At 35.6% G+C, this 15665-nt stretch overlaps 1 protein-coding gene and 1 pseudogene across 5 annotated transcripts in view; one reads left to right on the forward strand and one right to left on the reverse strand.

Moving 5' to 3' along the window:
* Window positions 1-267: 267 nt before the first annotated feature.
* On the forward strand, window positions 268-581 carry LOC107966839 (ubiquitin-conjugating enzyme E2 variant 1-like; annotated as a pseudogene).
* A 3304-nt stretch (window positions 582-3885) lies between these two features.
* CCDC186 (coiled-coil domain containing 186) overlaps window positions 3886-15665 on the reverse strand; it is a 53770-nt gene continuing 41990 nt past the window's right edge. For all 5 annotated transcript variants that reach the window (XM_063782114.1, XM_063782115.1, XM_508047.7 and 2 more), the window contains 6 exons: window positions 14958-15213; window positions 14178-14367; window positions 12919-12999; window positions 10491-10701; window positions 8911-9130; window positions 3886-8251 (listed from right to left, as the gene is read on the reverse strand). In XM_063782114.1, coding sequence (XP_063638184.1) covers window positions 8168-8251; window positions 8911-9130; window positions 10491-10701; window positions 12919-12999; window positions 14178-14367; window positions 14958-15213 — 1042 coding nt within the window. In that variant the 3' untranslated portion in view covers window positions 3886-8167. The remainder of the gene's footprint in view (window positions 8252-8910; window positions 9131-10490; window positions 10702-12918; window positions 13000-14177; window positions 14368-14957; window positions 15214-15665) is intronic.

Genomic DNA, 15665 nt, shown 5'->3' on the forward strand with positions numbered 1-15665 from the left:
GGCTGTTGGAAAAAGGCTGGAAATTCCTCAGAAATAAAATATTTCTTAAATATATGCTTCCCTTCACCTTGAGTTTTTTTTTTTTTTTTTTTTTAAGAATCAAGTCTCTTAAATGTAAGTTAGGGAGCAATGGCGACGCAAGTTGGCAGCCACCACAGGCTTGGGAGTAAAAAGGTCCCTCGCAGTTTCCCATTGCTGGAAGAACATGAAGGGGGCCAGAAAAGAGGAGATGGCACAGTTAACTGGGGTCTGGAAGATGACAAAGACATGTCACTTACAGGATGGACAGGAATGATGACTGGGCCTCCAAGAATAATTTATGAAAACCAAATATCCAGCCTTAAAGTAGAATGTGGACCTAAATACCCAGAAGCACCCACTCTGTAAGATTTGTAATGAAAATTAATATGGAGTTAATAGTTCCAATGGAGTGGTGGGCCCAAGATCCATATCAGTGCTACCAAAATGGCAGAATTCTTAAAGCATCAAAGTTGTCCTGCAAGAGCTTTGGCGCCCAACGATATCTAAAGAAAATATGAAAACTCCCTTAGCCTCCTGAAGGACAATGTTACAGCAATTAATCAAAAAGAAAAACCACAGGCCCTTCCTTTCCCCACAATTCAATTTAAGGAGTCTTCATTTTCCACAGTAAATTTTCTAGATATGTCTTGAAGACCTCAAAGTACTGGAAAAGAAGCTCCCATTCAAAGGAAATTTATCTTAAGATACTAAATGATACTAATTTTTTGTCCATTTGAAATATGTAAATTGTGCTATGATAAGTTATCCTGTCAAGTGTAACCACTGTCCATGTAGTTGAAATTCTGGGATCAAGAAAGTATATTTAAATTGACTCCCATCATAACTGGTGGGGCACATCTAACTGTGAAAAGACACATCACACTATCACCTTTCTGTTGATTACATGGCCTGGGCTCTCTGCCTTCTCTCCTTGCCCCTCCCCCCAGCTCGTACCCTCCCTGCAACAGCCCTCTACTCTGGCGTGCTTGTTACCCTCTTGCCCTAAATCTTCCTTTCTCTTGCAAACAAATCCACAGTCTACTGAAAGCAGATTATTACGTTGGAAAGGTTTCTTTACTAATTTTACACTTACTCTACAGATCTTGATTTCAGGGAATTCTTTCCAATAGTTAACTCATTAAGTTACACGGCATAATTTAAGTGTACCAGAACTGTTAGAGCAATGGGAACCAATGCCTTGTGATGTGAAATATTCCATCACGCATGCTAACTTGATTAAATGCCATTTTAGTATCTTCTTACTGAACATACGTAGATGTGAAGGCTTCAGGCGGCAGCCTGCTGGGTACATGGGGTGCTTTGCCTGCACCCCTGGTTTAAGTCTTAAATGATGCCCCTTCCAAGCCATCATCCTGTCCCCATGCTCCTCCACTCCTACCTTTGACTGAAGCACAGATCATAACCCCTCCACTTCCGAGACTGGCCTTCAATGAGGAATTTAGGGCTTTCTCCATATTTTCTCTTCCCCAGCTTTGAGGGGTGCTTTTTCTTCCCTCCTCCTCAAGTTCCTTTTGCACCATCACCACCCAACACTTTCCATGACACTTCCTTGCTTTGGCCAGAAGCCATTAGGTAAGGTTGGAAAGTTTTCCTGACCTCCCTTGTTTAGTTTTGGAGCCTCACTATTCACTCTCCACCAGGCTGGAAAACAAATATTGGGTCCTCAGTCCTGCCACTCTCTGCGGTCATCATCAGCTGATGCGTTGTTTTTAGCTCAGGTTTTGATAAAGTGAATTGTCTCCAGAGTTACTCAGACCTGCCAGCTCTCAAAGTCCTTGGTGGTTAAACTTGGAGAAAGACCACATGAAGACACTCATAAGCACACATAATCCCTCTGTAATATTTTTTTCTGTAATTGATTTTGCTTTTAGAAATTGAAGTTTTAAACAGGGCTGTCATTTGGTCATCCTTCCAATTCATTGGGGTCTAGTTTAAAATATGACAATTGGAACAAAATCTTGAATCCAGTGCATATTCTGGTTTTGGCGTTGCGGTTGCTTCTGAAGATCCTCAGCAGGGATTGAGACCTTGGTGTGCACAGCAGATCCCTGAAATTGGTGGGCTTGACCTTCTGGCAAATTGCTTCGTTTTTCCACTTTCTGTTCAGGACCGCTAAATGCTGAAATGTGGATGCATACAGAAATAAATGCAGTTCATTAGGTACTAAAGTTTTGTTTTTTTTAATTTGCTATTTGTGTAAATTCACCTTTTGAAGCAATAACTATCAAGTCTGAAAAGCAATTGATGTTTCCATTAACGTTTTTCTGGGGAAAAGTTAGTTCTAAGGATTTAACATCCTGTAACTGAAGTTTAACATAACAGTATCCCATAAGCAATCTTTTTTATTGTCAGACTACTGCCAAATTTTAATTTTAAAAAGTGTACTTTTTTTAAAAAGTGTAAGTTAGAAATTAATAATTAACAGAGCATCTCTACGGGGCAGAAACATCAAGTCTGGTCACACTATTCTCAGACAATCATTAAAACTCAGCATTAGTATCGGTTAATCACCGAGGAACGCTCCTGAGTTGCTGCTCCTGAAGGAGCAGGTACTCATTCTGCATTCATTAAGCTGATTTTATTAAGAAAAAACAGACTTGGATATAAGTTCATCAGAATGGCCTTCCCATCTCATGACTGCAGGTCATACTGACCACATGAATGGTACTTTGACATAGTTAATTGAATATAAAGGAGCCACTAAAAGCCTCTGCTCATAATTATCACCTCAAGTCACTACTCTCCTGCTACGTGGACCTAAATCAAGAACCACGGCTAGTATCTTTCCTTGATTTACCCTCTTTCCCTATATCTTCCTTTCTCTTGCGAACAAATCCACAGGCTACTGAAAGCAGACTGTTAAGTATGTTGGAAAACTTTCTTTACTAATTTTACACTTACTCTACAGATCTTGATTTCAGGAGATTCTTTCCAATAGATAACTCATTAAGTTATATGGCATAATTTAAGTGTACCAGAACTGTTAGAGCAATGGAAACCAATGCCTTGTGATGTGAAATATTTCATCCCACACATATTCACTTAATTGAATTAATGCTTTCAGTGTCTTCTTATTGAAAATACTTAGTTCTTTATTACTGAAGCTAGACTACATGGCAAGTGAGTTCTATAATTTTATGGAAAATCTGAATACATCACTGGCTTATCAAATAAGAAATTTTCACATACCTATAGGCCGCAGAACCTTTTGTAAAAGGCTGATATGGTCTGGCTCTGTGTCCCCACTCAAATCTCATCTTGAATTGCAATCCCCATAATCCCCATGTGTCGAGGGAGGGACATGGTGGGAGGTGACTGAATCATGGGGACGGTTTCCCCCATGCTGTTCTCGTGGTAGTAAGTTCTCACAAGATCTGATGGTTTTATAAGTGTCCACAAGTTCTTCCTCCCTCTTCTCTCTCTCACCTGCCACCATGTAAGATATGCCTGTTTCCTCTTCCACCATGATTGTAAGTTTCCTGAGGCCTCCCCAGCAATGCAGAACTGTGAATCAATTAAACCTCTTTGCTTTATAATTACCCAGTCTGGGGCAGTTCTTTACAGCAGTGTGAAAACCAATTAATACACAGGCTAAGTTTTGCTGTCAGTAATTTAAACAAAAATTTAAAATACAACCCAGCATTCAACTTAATCTGCTTACTATTGTTCACTGACTTCCAATCATATTGATAGAATAAAGACAACTATAGGAAGCAAAAATTCCCAGTCTAGTTAAAAAAAGGAAATTGAAGCTATTTGAATCAGTCTTGCCAACAGTCTGAAGAATCAGTCTGTTTAGCAAATGGTGCATATAAACAAATAAAGATGCCATCAAACTACAAGTTGGTAAATAGGCATTACCTATTTAATAAGTACAATATATACATAGAATCCTCTTGAAAAGTTTCATTTTATACAGAAACATATTTACAAGAAACAGTGTAATCAAATTAAAGGTATCTGTACAATACACACACACATATATATATGTCCTCTGGAAGATAAACAAGTTTCATCATTGCAGTCAAAATGGATAGCGATTTGCATTTTAAAAAAAGAATTCCATTCCAGAAGAAAAATACATCTCTAATATACAATTATATTTTTCATTTATTTTCCTAAAAATTCTCCATGTTTAGATTACCTTTTCAATTTTTCTTTGTTCATCCTTGAAAAATTTCAGGTTTCTAGTGCCACCAACTGGTGTTAATTAAAAATCAACAATCTTGGTGTCAAAAAAAATTGCTTTTAAAAAAAAGGTTATTGAAAAATAGGCTACATAAAGCATAAATGACAACATGATTTATAAAAATATTTTCACCAGGGTAGCATATATAATAACATTTACATTATTAAGGATTCTATTTTTTTCTTTTACTGATAAATCTTGGTTTAAATTTGCATGTAACAATTTTTAGAAAATAATATACTGCAAAAGAAAGATTGGAAACATGCGTGACATGATTAATCTTTATGAACACCAAATAGGCATTAATAATTTAATGGTAAAAAATCTAATGCCATCTTATGGTCTCTGGATTTTTTTCTTAAATAATGAAAATCAAACTATGATAAAAGTTAGGAAACGTGCAGAACCACCAGGAAAACAGTAATTTGCTTTCAGCGTACCTTTGCAAGGATTTTCCAAAGCCTCATGTAAGAGTGAGATTTCTGGGCCACTTGCACAAGTAGATAAACCCTCTTCTCAGGCCAGTTATAAAGGGCTGAGATGAGCCACAGAAGCCCAAGGTCTGCTCTGATTGTCTCCTAGCTATTTTCTTGCCTTTTTTTTTTTTTTTTGAGACAGGGTTTCACTCTGTCACCCAGGCTGGAGTATAGAGTACAGTGGCAATCATAGCTCACTGCAAGCTTCAACCTCCCAGGCTCAGATGATCCTCCCAACTCAGCCTCCTGGGTAGCTGGGACCACAGCCATGTGCCACTGCATCTGGCTAATTTTTTAATCTTTTGTACACATGGGGTTTTGCCATGTTGCCCTGGCTGGTCTCAAACTCCTGGGCTCAAACAATCCTCCCACCTCAGCCTCCCAAAGTGCTGGGATTACAGGGGTGAGCCACCACACCCGGCCCCAGCTATTTTCATTAGACCATGAACTCCATGAGGATGGAAATGCCCTGGTCTGCTCACTAGTATAAATACAATACCCTGTATGGTGCCAATACAATAGTATAGGTTTTCAATAAATGTGTTTATTAAATAAATAAATAACATGTTGGTAGCCTGATAAAATTTAATTTCAAGCTAAATCGCTTTAAATGGTTATGAAGATAGAAAGTAAAAACAAAAAAACCCCATCAACGTTCAAATTCATTCTTCTGCCCAAACCTACCATTTTCAGTCCTTAAAACTAAACAGGCTAAAGTCTGAAGTGGTATGGGGAAAATGGAGTCATGGCAAATATTCACTTCAAAATTAAAACTTATTGAAGTGTATACATATACATACACAGAAAAAATCACTTCCAGCTCAAATAAACCACAATATTGATAAATAACCAAAACAGCCTTGATATGTAACAACCAATAATGAACATATAAAACAAACCTCCCCCCAGGTCTCAGATTTATCCAGATCATTTTCCTTTTCCAGATACCCCATTCTCCTCACCATATATTTAGATGGCAGAAGGCCCTCTAAATCCTTACATCAGGAGCTGTCTGTGAATTAGTATAGAGATAAGTATCTCTGATACATGTAATTACTTTGCTCAGTCCTGATCCATATACAAAAGCCTGCCGCACACAGTGAAGAACAGAAGAAAACTGAAGCATTTTCTTTAAAAAATTTCCAGTTTCTAAAATGTATAAGGCAAAACAGGTAATAGAGTCAAAATATTGTTTGTAATACTTTTCTTCTAAAATTTTCTCATTAAACTTCTCCAAGTAGATGGTAGCACAAACATTAATACTGGAGTGTGCATTTTTGTCTAAAATGTATATACATTTTAAAGTGTATAGGCATAGGATACTATGGATCGGATCACTATTTGGTCTCCATTATACATTTTGTGCCTTGGGGAAAAAAATCCAAATATTGTAGTTTATGAACCTGTATCATAAGAAACTAGAAAAATTTAGTTATGTTGCCTACTCAAAGTAGTCTTTAGGAGTGTTAAGTAGTGTGTCTAGAAACAAATAGTAAAATAATTCAGATTTGATTGCACTTTCCCTCTTATTTTGATAAATTATTATTGGTAAAAAGAACAAGACACATTATGTTAAGACTAATACTTTTTATAACTATTCTAAAAATAAAACATCTTTGAACATATATTTTCATTTTGAAGTGAAAAGATATTTGTTTTGGGATAACATCTAATTCAATATATAGAAAAAAAAGACATTCATTAAATAATCTAATCCTTAGTAAATTATTTTTAAACGATGTTGATTAAAAAATGTTAAAACACATTAAAAGGATATTGCCACCATGAGCCCAACTTTTAGAGCCCATGCAATTCTTTACAGGCTTTTAATCCATCATCCCAAAACTTAATTCCCTTAACGGGAGAAAAAGGGATGCAAAAATCCAAACCAAACAAGGCTTGCTGCAATATCTGCATAAGAGCCATGGTATCTTATTATAGTAATGATCTGAAGATAATGAATTATGAAAAATCATGCTCAGAAATTGTAAGTGAGAAATAATAAGGGGTGAGAAAAAATTCAATGACAGAAATATTGATACTACGGCAACACTTAAGTGTATATCTTAAACATTGTAAAAAATCCAACAAGATAGAAAAATTTGGCTCTAAAATTAAGTTCCTTTGGTTACAGATATATACTTATTTTAGGTATGTGTGAGGTTTTTTGTTTTAAGAGACAGGGTCTTGCTCTGTTGCCTAGGCTGGAGTGCAGTGACACGATCATGGCTCACCTGCAGCCTTGACCTCCTGTGCTCAAGTGATTCTACCGCTTCAGCCTCCCGAGTAGCTGGAACCATAGGCATGCACCACCATGCCTGGATAATCTTTTAAAATTTCTATGTAGAGATGGGGGTCTCGCTATGTTGCCAAGGCTGGTCTTAAACTCCTGGCCTCAGGTAATCCTCCTGCCTTGGCTTCCCAAAGTGCTGGGATTACAGGCGTGAGCTACTGCACCTGGTCTACTTTATGTTTTAAATAAATACACTGAAACATCACATTTGGGGGAACTGTATGATCACTCCACTATAATACATAATTAATATATCCATGGTAAAGAATGGTGCTCAAATGAAATAGTTTATAGTGCCATATGCTGGTTTCTTTTGGAAGCTGGTTCTTCATAAATATTTATCTTTACACAAGGTCAGTAAAACGAAAGTATTTCAGTTTCAAAGAACTATTCTCTCTGTTCTAATGATTGGATCCATTTCACAATTTAAACTATAAGTAAACACAGGAATTTTCTAAATTAATATGTAATTTAAAATCATATTTTAAGTAACTAAAAACTTTAAAAATTCAACCATTAACTCAAACAATCAGAATCTGAAAAAATGTACCTAAAACAGATAAGAAAACCTGACAGAGGCAAACAATGCCTGATCATTGCTAGTTACCAAGAGCTAGCTTTCCTATTAAGTTCAGCTTTCATTAAAACTGAAATTAAAAGATTTAAATATTCATACACATCCCTAAAACTCACCCGATATGCTGGAGTGTAAAAATAAACATTTTTATCATTCGTTTTAGTTGTCTTGATGTTGGAGAAATAGCGTATTACTGAATGTTTACCACCTGTTTTCATGCATAATTTTTAAAAGGTGAGTCATTTTTGACATTACATATTTTAAAGGGAAAAAATATGAACAAAGGGTTTTTTATAAAAGCCCTTGTAATGTTCAACACTTCTTATGAATACAAGCAAATTAAGTTGTTTAGATTCAATGACAGGCTGTCATATTGCACCATACAAAAACAAATTTCATCAAAGCTTTCAGTCTTACAGTATATACAGCAATGCATTCATATTGTAAAAGGGTATTTTTTTGTGTACAGATGAAGCAAAACAATATTTTTACTGGCTGAAACAAAAAGTGGAAGAAAGTCTCCAACAATAGAGGTCAGTGGCACCTACTCCTGTGTGGCTTTTGTCTCTTTACTGAGCAAGAGGCTTGTTTTAGGTTTTCTTTGTCCTCTGTTCTAGTTCATGCTGGTGTTTAATAAGACGTTCTATTTCTGTTCCAAGTGTTTGTAGATTTTCCTTTAATAATTGGGGTGAGGGGAAAGGGAAGAGAAAAACAAAAGTATAATAAATAAAAAGATTCAGTTTGAACTATTTTTTGCCTAAATTTTGGAAATGAAAGAGTGGTTAGTCCTAAATGCTATGTCAGATAAACTAGTGACACACAGCTGTTTTCAGTAAAGTACTCCTGTCCATTTCAAAGTAACACTCAAACTTTCTACTGAAGCTACAGCAATTTTTAATGCATAAAATGATTACTTACTATTACTGATTTTAAAATTATTTTTAAACTAACTACTAATTTTCAAGGCCCACCCACAGCAAAAATAAAATATTAACTGCAAAAACTAAAATAAAGCTGAAAAATAAATCAGAAATGTCGTAATCTTAAAAAATTATTTTAGCAATCAAAACTAATTATATGTCAAAGCCCATCCAATGCAAATTTAATGACATCTTAGTGTCTATCAAATACAAAATTAATTTTTGCTATTTTTCATCTTTCCTAATATAAAAAACTATACTTTTTAAAAAGAGAAAATCACGAAACTTCATCTTTGGGTAAAATGACTGCCTTGCATTACAGAAACAGCCCAGCTGATTGCTAGATCAGACTGTGAAACAGGCATCATTTTGCCATGTTTACTGGTTGGTGTGTGAATGAGAAACACAAATACCTTCAAAGTAATATTTTTTAGTAACGTATCCTCCAAAACAGCCTGTAATTTTCGGTTGATTTCCAAAGAGAGCTCCAATGTTAATCCATTGTCAGCTGGATGGGATGTATATAAAGATGCCATGATGCCACCCCGTCTACTTAAATGAACTTTGTTAAAATCAGATGCCTCTGAAGAAAGTGTGCCTGATTCTTCTCGTAAAATATAACTTTGAATTATTCTGCAAAACAAAATGATAGTATCAGTTGTGTACTTGTAGAATTAAAAAAAATTGAATTTGCAAAAGTCAACTAATCATAAAGATAAGCATAAAATAAATATTAGGTTAATAACCTAACTATATTAGAAAAGAATTCTCCTTATTCAGATGGTTTCTTAAACTATCTCATTTTTGTTCTATTGTAGCATTCGGAGTAAAGACATATAAACATTGCTTTTCTATTTCTTTCCTTATTAATCAAAAGTTGAGCTTTTTTGTTTGTTTTTAAAGAGATAAGGTCTCATTTTGTCACCCAGGCTGGAGTGCAGTGACACAAACATAGCTCGCTGCAGCCTCCACTGCATCGGCTCAAGCGATCCTCCTGCCTCAGCCTTCTGAGCAGCTAGGACCACAGACATGTACCACCATGCCTGAATAATTTTTTTTTTGAGATGGAGTCTTGCTATGTTGCTCAGGCTGGTTGACCTCCTAGCCTCAAGCAATCCTCCTGCCTCGGCCTCTGGCCTCCCAAAGTGCTGGGATTACAGGTGTGAGACACCATACCTAGCTGAGCAATTTCTTTATTGCTCAATTTCTGTTAATATTTTCTGTTTTCCTATTATTAGACTTACAACTTGCTGTATTTTATGCTCTTTCTTTTAAAAGTCACAGGCAAACTTTCCTATAAGTCTAAAATTATTTCAAAATAAAAATTAAAAAGTCATTGGAAAAGGCCCACAATATAAAAACAACTTTTATTTACATAAAACAGAATTTGTGAGAGGAATTTGGCGCAGCACTCCTCAGAGTTACTCAGAGCTGGGTTTGGATCTCCAGCTCTAGGTCTGTCACACAGGGGATGAATGGTGACCCTGGAACATTTAGTGATGTGACCTGAGCCCCAGTTATCTGCAAAATTAGAGAACTCACGCACTGAGTGGTTGTAAGCAATCAATGAGATACTGCCAAGCCACAGGCACAGCGTCTTGTACTACTAGGTACTCAATAAATTATCCCACTACGTCCTACCCAACAGGAAAAAAAATCCACAACCCCATATATACCTCTTAGAGCCACAGTCATGAAAATAAAAAGCTAAGTAAGGCATTATCTTTTTAAAATCTAAAGTTGTTTAAGTATCTTAAAAATATTAACACTGACTGAACTCTCTATCACCTTAAAGGAAAGACCTGTGTTTTATTTCATCTTAGTATTCACAAAACCTAGAACATAATAGGTGACCATAAAAGACTGGGAACTGAATAACTATAATTATTTTTTGAAAGATAGGTTCTTGATATGACTAATTTTAAAAACAGTAACTTTGCTATATGAGTAACGGTATTTTGAAGACCGATCATGCTACCATAATAATACATACTTTGTTTTTTTCCTAATTTCTTCCACCAGTTGTTTGATGTGGTCCTCCATAAATTCTATCTTTTCATTTTTCCGGGCATGTGCTTTTTGCAGCCTAACTATTCTCTCAATCAACATGGCCTTATCTACTTGTGGAAAGTTATCCACAGCTACTGAGGACCCAGTATTTTCTGGAGATCGATCTTCTGCACTGCTTCGAGCATTCAGGGACCCTGAAGACAAAAAAAATTGGTTTAGATACTGTGCTTAATCTAACATCACCTCTCATCTCATATATTACTTATTCCAGCATCATTTCAAATATTCACTCTAACAGAGTTGGACACAGAAGACAACACAGGTCAACGTGGCTGAGGTTCTGGTTTCTGAATATACTGGTGACAGAGGTACCAACAGGGTCTATACTGTGTCTCTCAGGAAGTGGTAATAGAGCAACAAGGATCTCAAAAAGAATAACAAGTCTAAAGTGAGACCAAAATTAAACTATAACAGAACGAAGCAGAGAGGAGGAGGAAGGGAGGAGAGGAACAGAGGTATGAGAGGAGACAGAAAAAGAGAGGTTAGAATATAGTGGGTTAAGCTCTGAGGCCAGCCTGTCTAGGTTCAAATACTACTCCTCTACTTACTAACTGTGTGACTTTGGACAAGGTATTTAATTTTCTGTGCCTTGGTTATGTCATCCTAAAATGGCATAAATGATATTATTTACCTCACAGGATTGTTATCCTCATTTAAATGAATACATGTGAAATGCTTAGAAAAAGGCATATAGTAAGCATTATGTAGTGTTAGGTATTACTTTTACCAACATCAATGAGAAGAATCTGATCCTCTTTACCCTACAAAGATTAGTTTTTTCCAATCCGATTTTATAGCTTTAAGTAATATATCTTATCCAAAGTTATATAATGAATAAATGGAAGAGCTGGGATCTAAATACATGTCTATAATTTCAAATCCATGTTCTTTCTACTACACATTTTTTCCCACTATTGTAACAACTGATGATGGTTTTCTCCTAATGTGCAACCTCTGGGAGGCAATATAGTGTAGTGCCAAGCAAGGACTGTGGAGTCAAAGAGTTCTCACTGTGGATTTTGGGTGAATCATGCAGCCTCTCTGAATCGTGGTTTCCTCATCTGTAAAATGGGAATTATAATACCTACCTCACATGAATTTTTTGCAGAGTAAATGGTATGTTTCAAGTGCTTAGCATGGTTCTTGGCATTCCAAAAAAAGACACAAACACTGATATTTTGCTAATTATCATTTTCACAATGGTTTCAATCATAAGTTTATAGACTCTACCCATTTTTACTTTAGGACATAGGTATATCATGAGAAAAACTAAAAGATGTAAAAATATATACATGTGCATATATATGTAAAAATCTGATACACAATGATGACACCTTCATTTGTTCTTGGGTGTTAAAAGAAAAAGAGAGAGACCACTGTATACCAAATCTCTTTGTATGAATAAACGTAAATTTCAATTTTAAAAAACGGAAGAGGAAGCTGTTGCACAGAATAAAGCAGCAGCAGGCTAGAAAAAAGAAGGGGCTGGGCGCGGAGGCTCAAGCCTGTCATCCCAGAACTCTGGGAGGCCAAGGTGGGAGGATCACTTGAAGCCAGGAGTTCAAGATCAGCCTGGGCAACATAGTGAGATCTTGTCTATACAAAAAACAAAACAAAAACATAAAAACAAAAAATAAACATTAGCTAGGCGTGGTGGTAAGTGCCTATAGTTCCAGTTACTTGAGAGGCTGAGGTGGGAAGATTGTGATTGAGGCTGCAGGGAGCCAAAGTCACACCACTGCACTCCAGCCTGGGTGACTGAGTTAAGACCTGTCTCAAAAAAAAAGAAAGAAAAAGAAAACACAACGAATAAAAAAGAAGGTAGGGAGATAGATCATCACATAGAACCCCATGACAAATCTGAAACCCCAGGTCATGAGTAGAACTTAAATATTTAACCAGAAACATTTTTTACAATATAATTATATATAACCACAATTTTTCATACTTCAAAATGAAACAAAGCATATCAATACTTTTTAAAATAAAAAATGCTATTTATTTATTTATTTTTTGAGACAGAGTCTTGCTCTGTTGCCCAGGCTGGAGTGCAGTGATGCGATCTCAGCTCACTGCAACTTCCACCTCCAAGTGATTCTCGTGCCTCAGCCTCCCGAGTAGCTGGGATTACAGGCGTGAGCTACCACACTCAGCTGATTTTTGTATTTTTAGTAGAGACGGGGTTTCTCCATGTTGGCCAGACTGGTCTTGAACTTCTGACCTCAGGTGATCCACTCATCTCGTCCTCCCAAAGTGCTGGGATTACAGGTGTGAGCCATCACACCTGGCCAAAAATGCTATTTATTTTTATATCAATCATGAAATAACAACTAGAGCCACTAGTTTTTTACCTGATGAACTAGAACGACTTCCCATGCTGCTGACTTCTTTGTCATAGCTTCCACTCTCAACCTGATCTAATTTTCTTCGTGCTATAGGAAAAAGAAGATTATTCGTCACAATTATCAGGACCATTTGCTCCTACCATCTCTGACTTTAATTGCTAAAATCACTGAGGCAAAAATGGCATAGACAAGAGAAAGTTCTTGAATACATACTTTAGGCAGAGGGCTGTGTCATTCATATAAAATGTCATTTGGAAATGTAAAAGTCAAGTACAAAATATACAGAAACAACATTATAACTGACACTGGCATCACTTAATTACAGTGGAGTTAACTTTTTAAAGTATTGAAAGATTTAGAAGTTCCTTACAGTACCAGAAATTTCTTCCAAATTTCCCTTCAATTACAACTATAAAAACAAACTAAACTCCATGGCAAATATCTGAATATATTCATATTAAGTAAATGCTAAGTCCCTTTTAGCTTATTACTATATTTCACCCTATTTTAACACAAATAAAGCCGTGAGAAATAGTAGAGAATAGGAGGTTGAAATACGTGTCTTATTTATTTTTGTATCCCAAGCATATAGCACAGACACCCAATGACTGTATGACTTTTTAAAAGAAAGAAATCTGGAATCCAGTTCAGCAGTCAATTGTTATGTCTGGGTAATTTATAACTTTCTGGGGTCTGTTTCTTGAAACCCAGGTGAAGAGTTAAGTCGCAACGATTTCCAAGTCAGAGGACGCATCTCGGGTATCTGTACCCTAGATGCCGGTAGCCTAGATGCAGCACAAAAGAAATCACAGGAATGTAAAAGGAGAAGATATCAGAATTGCTATTTATACTGATATTTAAAAATAGATTATTTTAAATTTCTATTTTTCATATGTTCTAACATATATAAAAGACTAACACATGTTTAAAATGTATAAATAAACATATCTAAATTGGATAACAAATGCCTAAGCACTTTTTATTGACAGGAGTATGTGATCAAAAGTTTAGATACTAATGCCCTAACATTACTTTCCCAATTCTCATGTTTTGTGATTCTGTGAGTAAATGTCCTTTAGCATACAAGATATCCTTTAGGATAAAAGATCGGTCATGAAATTCCAAGAAGTTTAACAATTTGGTTTACTAATATTAACAAAGAAAACATACAGCTTCAATCAATGTGGCAGAATCACAAAAAATAAAATCCTAATGATTAAAAGAAACAAACACATTCATGGTCTAAGTGTGGAAGAATTTTATACCTTGCTGAAGTTGTTTGGTGAGATCCTTGATACTAGAGGCATGTTTACGTCTCTGAGTTACTAACTCATCTTTTAATTCTTCTACCTGGGTACTCAATGCTTTAACTTCTGTTTGTCTACAAGCGAGTTCAGCTTGCAGAGTTTGGACTTCCTCTTTTCGCAGTTCTTCCTCTTTCAACAACCTACTTTCCTGAATAGTAAGTAAAACAAAAACCACCAATTTTAGTATGTTTGTTTCCATTAATGCTCAGTTTACAACCTTAACAATCTAAGGTTCTTGACAGTGGAGATTCTTCTATTATTATTCCTTATCAGCTTTTGTTTACTTGAGCTTCTCACAGTTCTCATATAGAAAAGCAGGGGGATACATTAACGAGAATGTCATTCTATACATACCAAGCAACATGTGATACAGGTTGTTGAATTTTTGGACTAAAGTCTCAAATCATTTTTATGAGTAACTTGAAGACACTCTCATAAATTATAAAAACAGAAATTTAAAGTACCTTTTAAAAATATACAATGATTCTAGTCAGGAAGGACACAAACCAGTTTTCTCATTTTCGAAAGTAAAATATTATTCATAATCATTTTAGGAAGAAATTTTATTATAAATTATAACAGTTGAGGAAAAACTGACATTTCTTACAGCAGTTGAAATTGTCAGAAAGTCAGTGTCCAGGAAAGAACTTAATTCAACTACCATTACTTTTATACTGTTAGGGAAATTTAATTTGTGCTTGTTACATTGTTTTAAAAACAATGTAAATTTATACTTACCAAATTAATATTTGTCTGTTTCATTTGTTCACACTGGCTTTGTAACTGACTTTCACTACAGGAAACTTTATCAAATTGTGACTGCAAAGAATTGGATTCAGACTGAAGCTGTGCATTCTTACTAGTGAGCCTTTCTGTAAACAGCAGCAGCTCAGATTCTCTTTTCCTACTGCCTTCGATGTCTTTTTGTAGGTCATTAATCAAAGAATTAAGACTTTCCACTTCTTCTTTCAAATTTTCAATTTCTTGCTTACCTCTAAAAAACAAAATTTATATTTAAGAAAAAATAAACCATTAAAAGACATTAAATTAATGGTTTGGGAATTTTCATCTAGTCAAATGCTTAATAAAGGTACTTCTATTCATTCATCCAAATATTTATAAATGCCTAATATATGCCAGGAAATAAGAGCTGGAAAGAAAAGTGAGCAAGACCAACATGGCCTCTGCTTTCAAAGAGCTTTTAGTCAAGTGTGGAAATTATATGTGTAAAAAAACATTTTTTATGATAAAAGCACAGAGTGGGTTTGCCTAAACTAGTGTAAGTGATGCTCAAACTAATACTTGAAGCAGGAGTCAGCAACCTTTTCCTGTAAAAGATCAGATAGTAGATAAGTTAGGCTTCTGGGTCATATGGTTTTGCTGCAATTGTTCCACTCTGCCATTGTACTATGAAAACTGCCACAGATATTACATGAATGAGTGTGG

Source organism: Pan troglodytes, chromosome 8 (genome assembly GCF_028858775.2).
Source record: "Pan troglodytes isolate AG18354 chromosome 8, NHGRI_mPanTro3-v2.0_pri, whole genome shotgun sequence".
Taxonomy (NCBI): Eukaryota; Metazoa; Chordata; class Mammalia; order Primates; family Hominidae; genus Pan; species Pan troglodytes.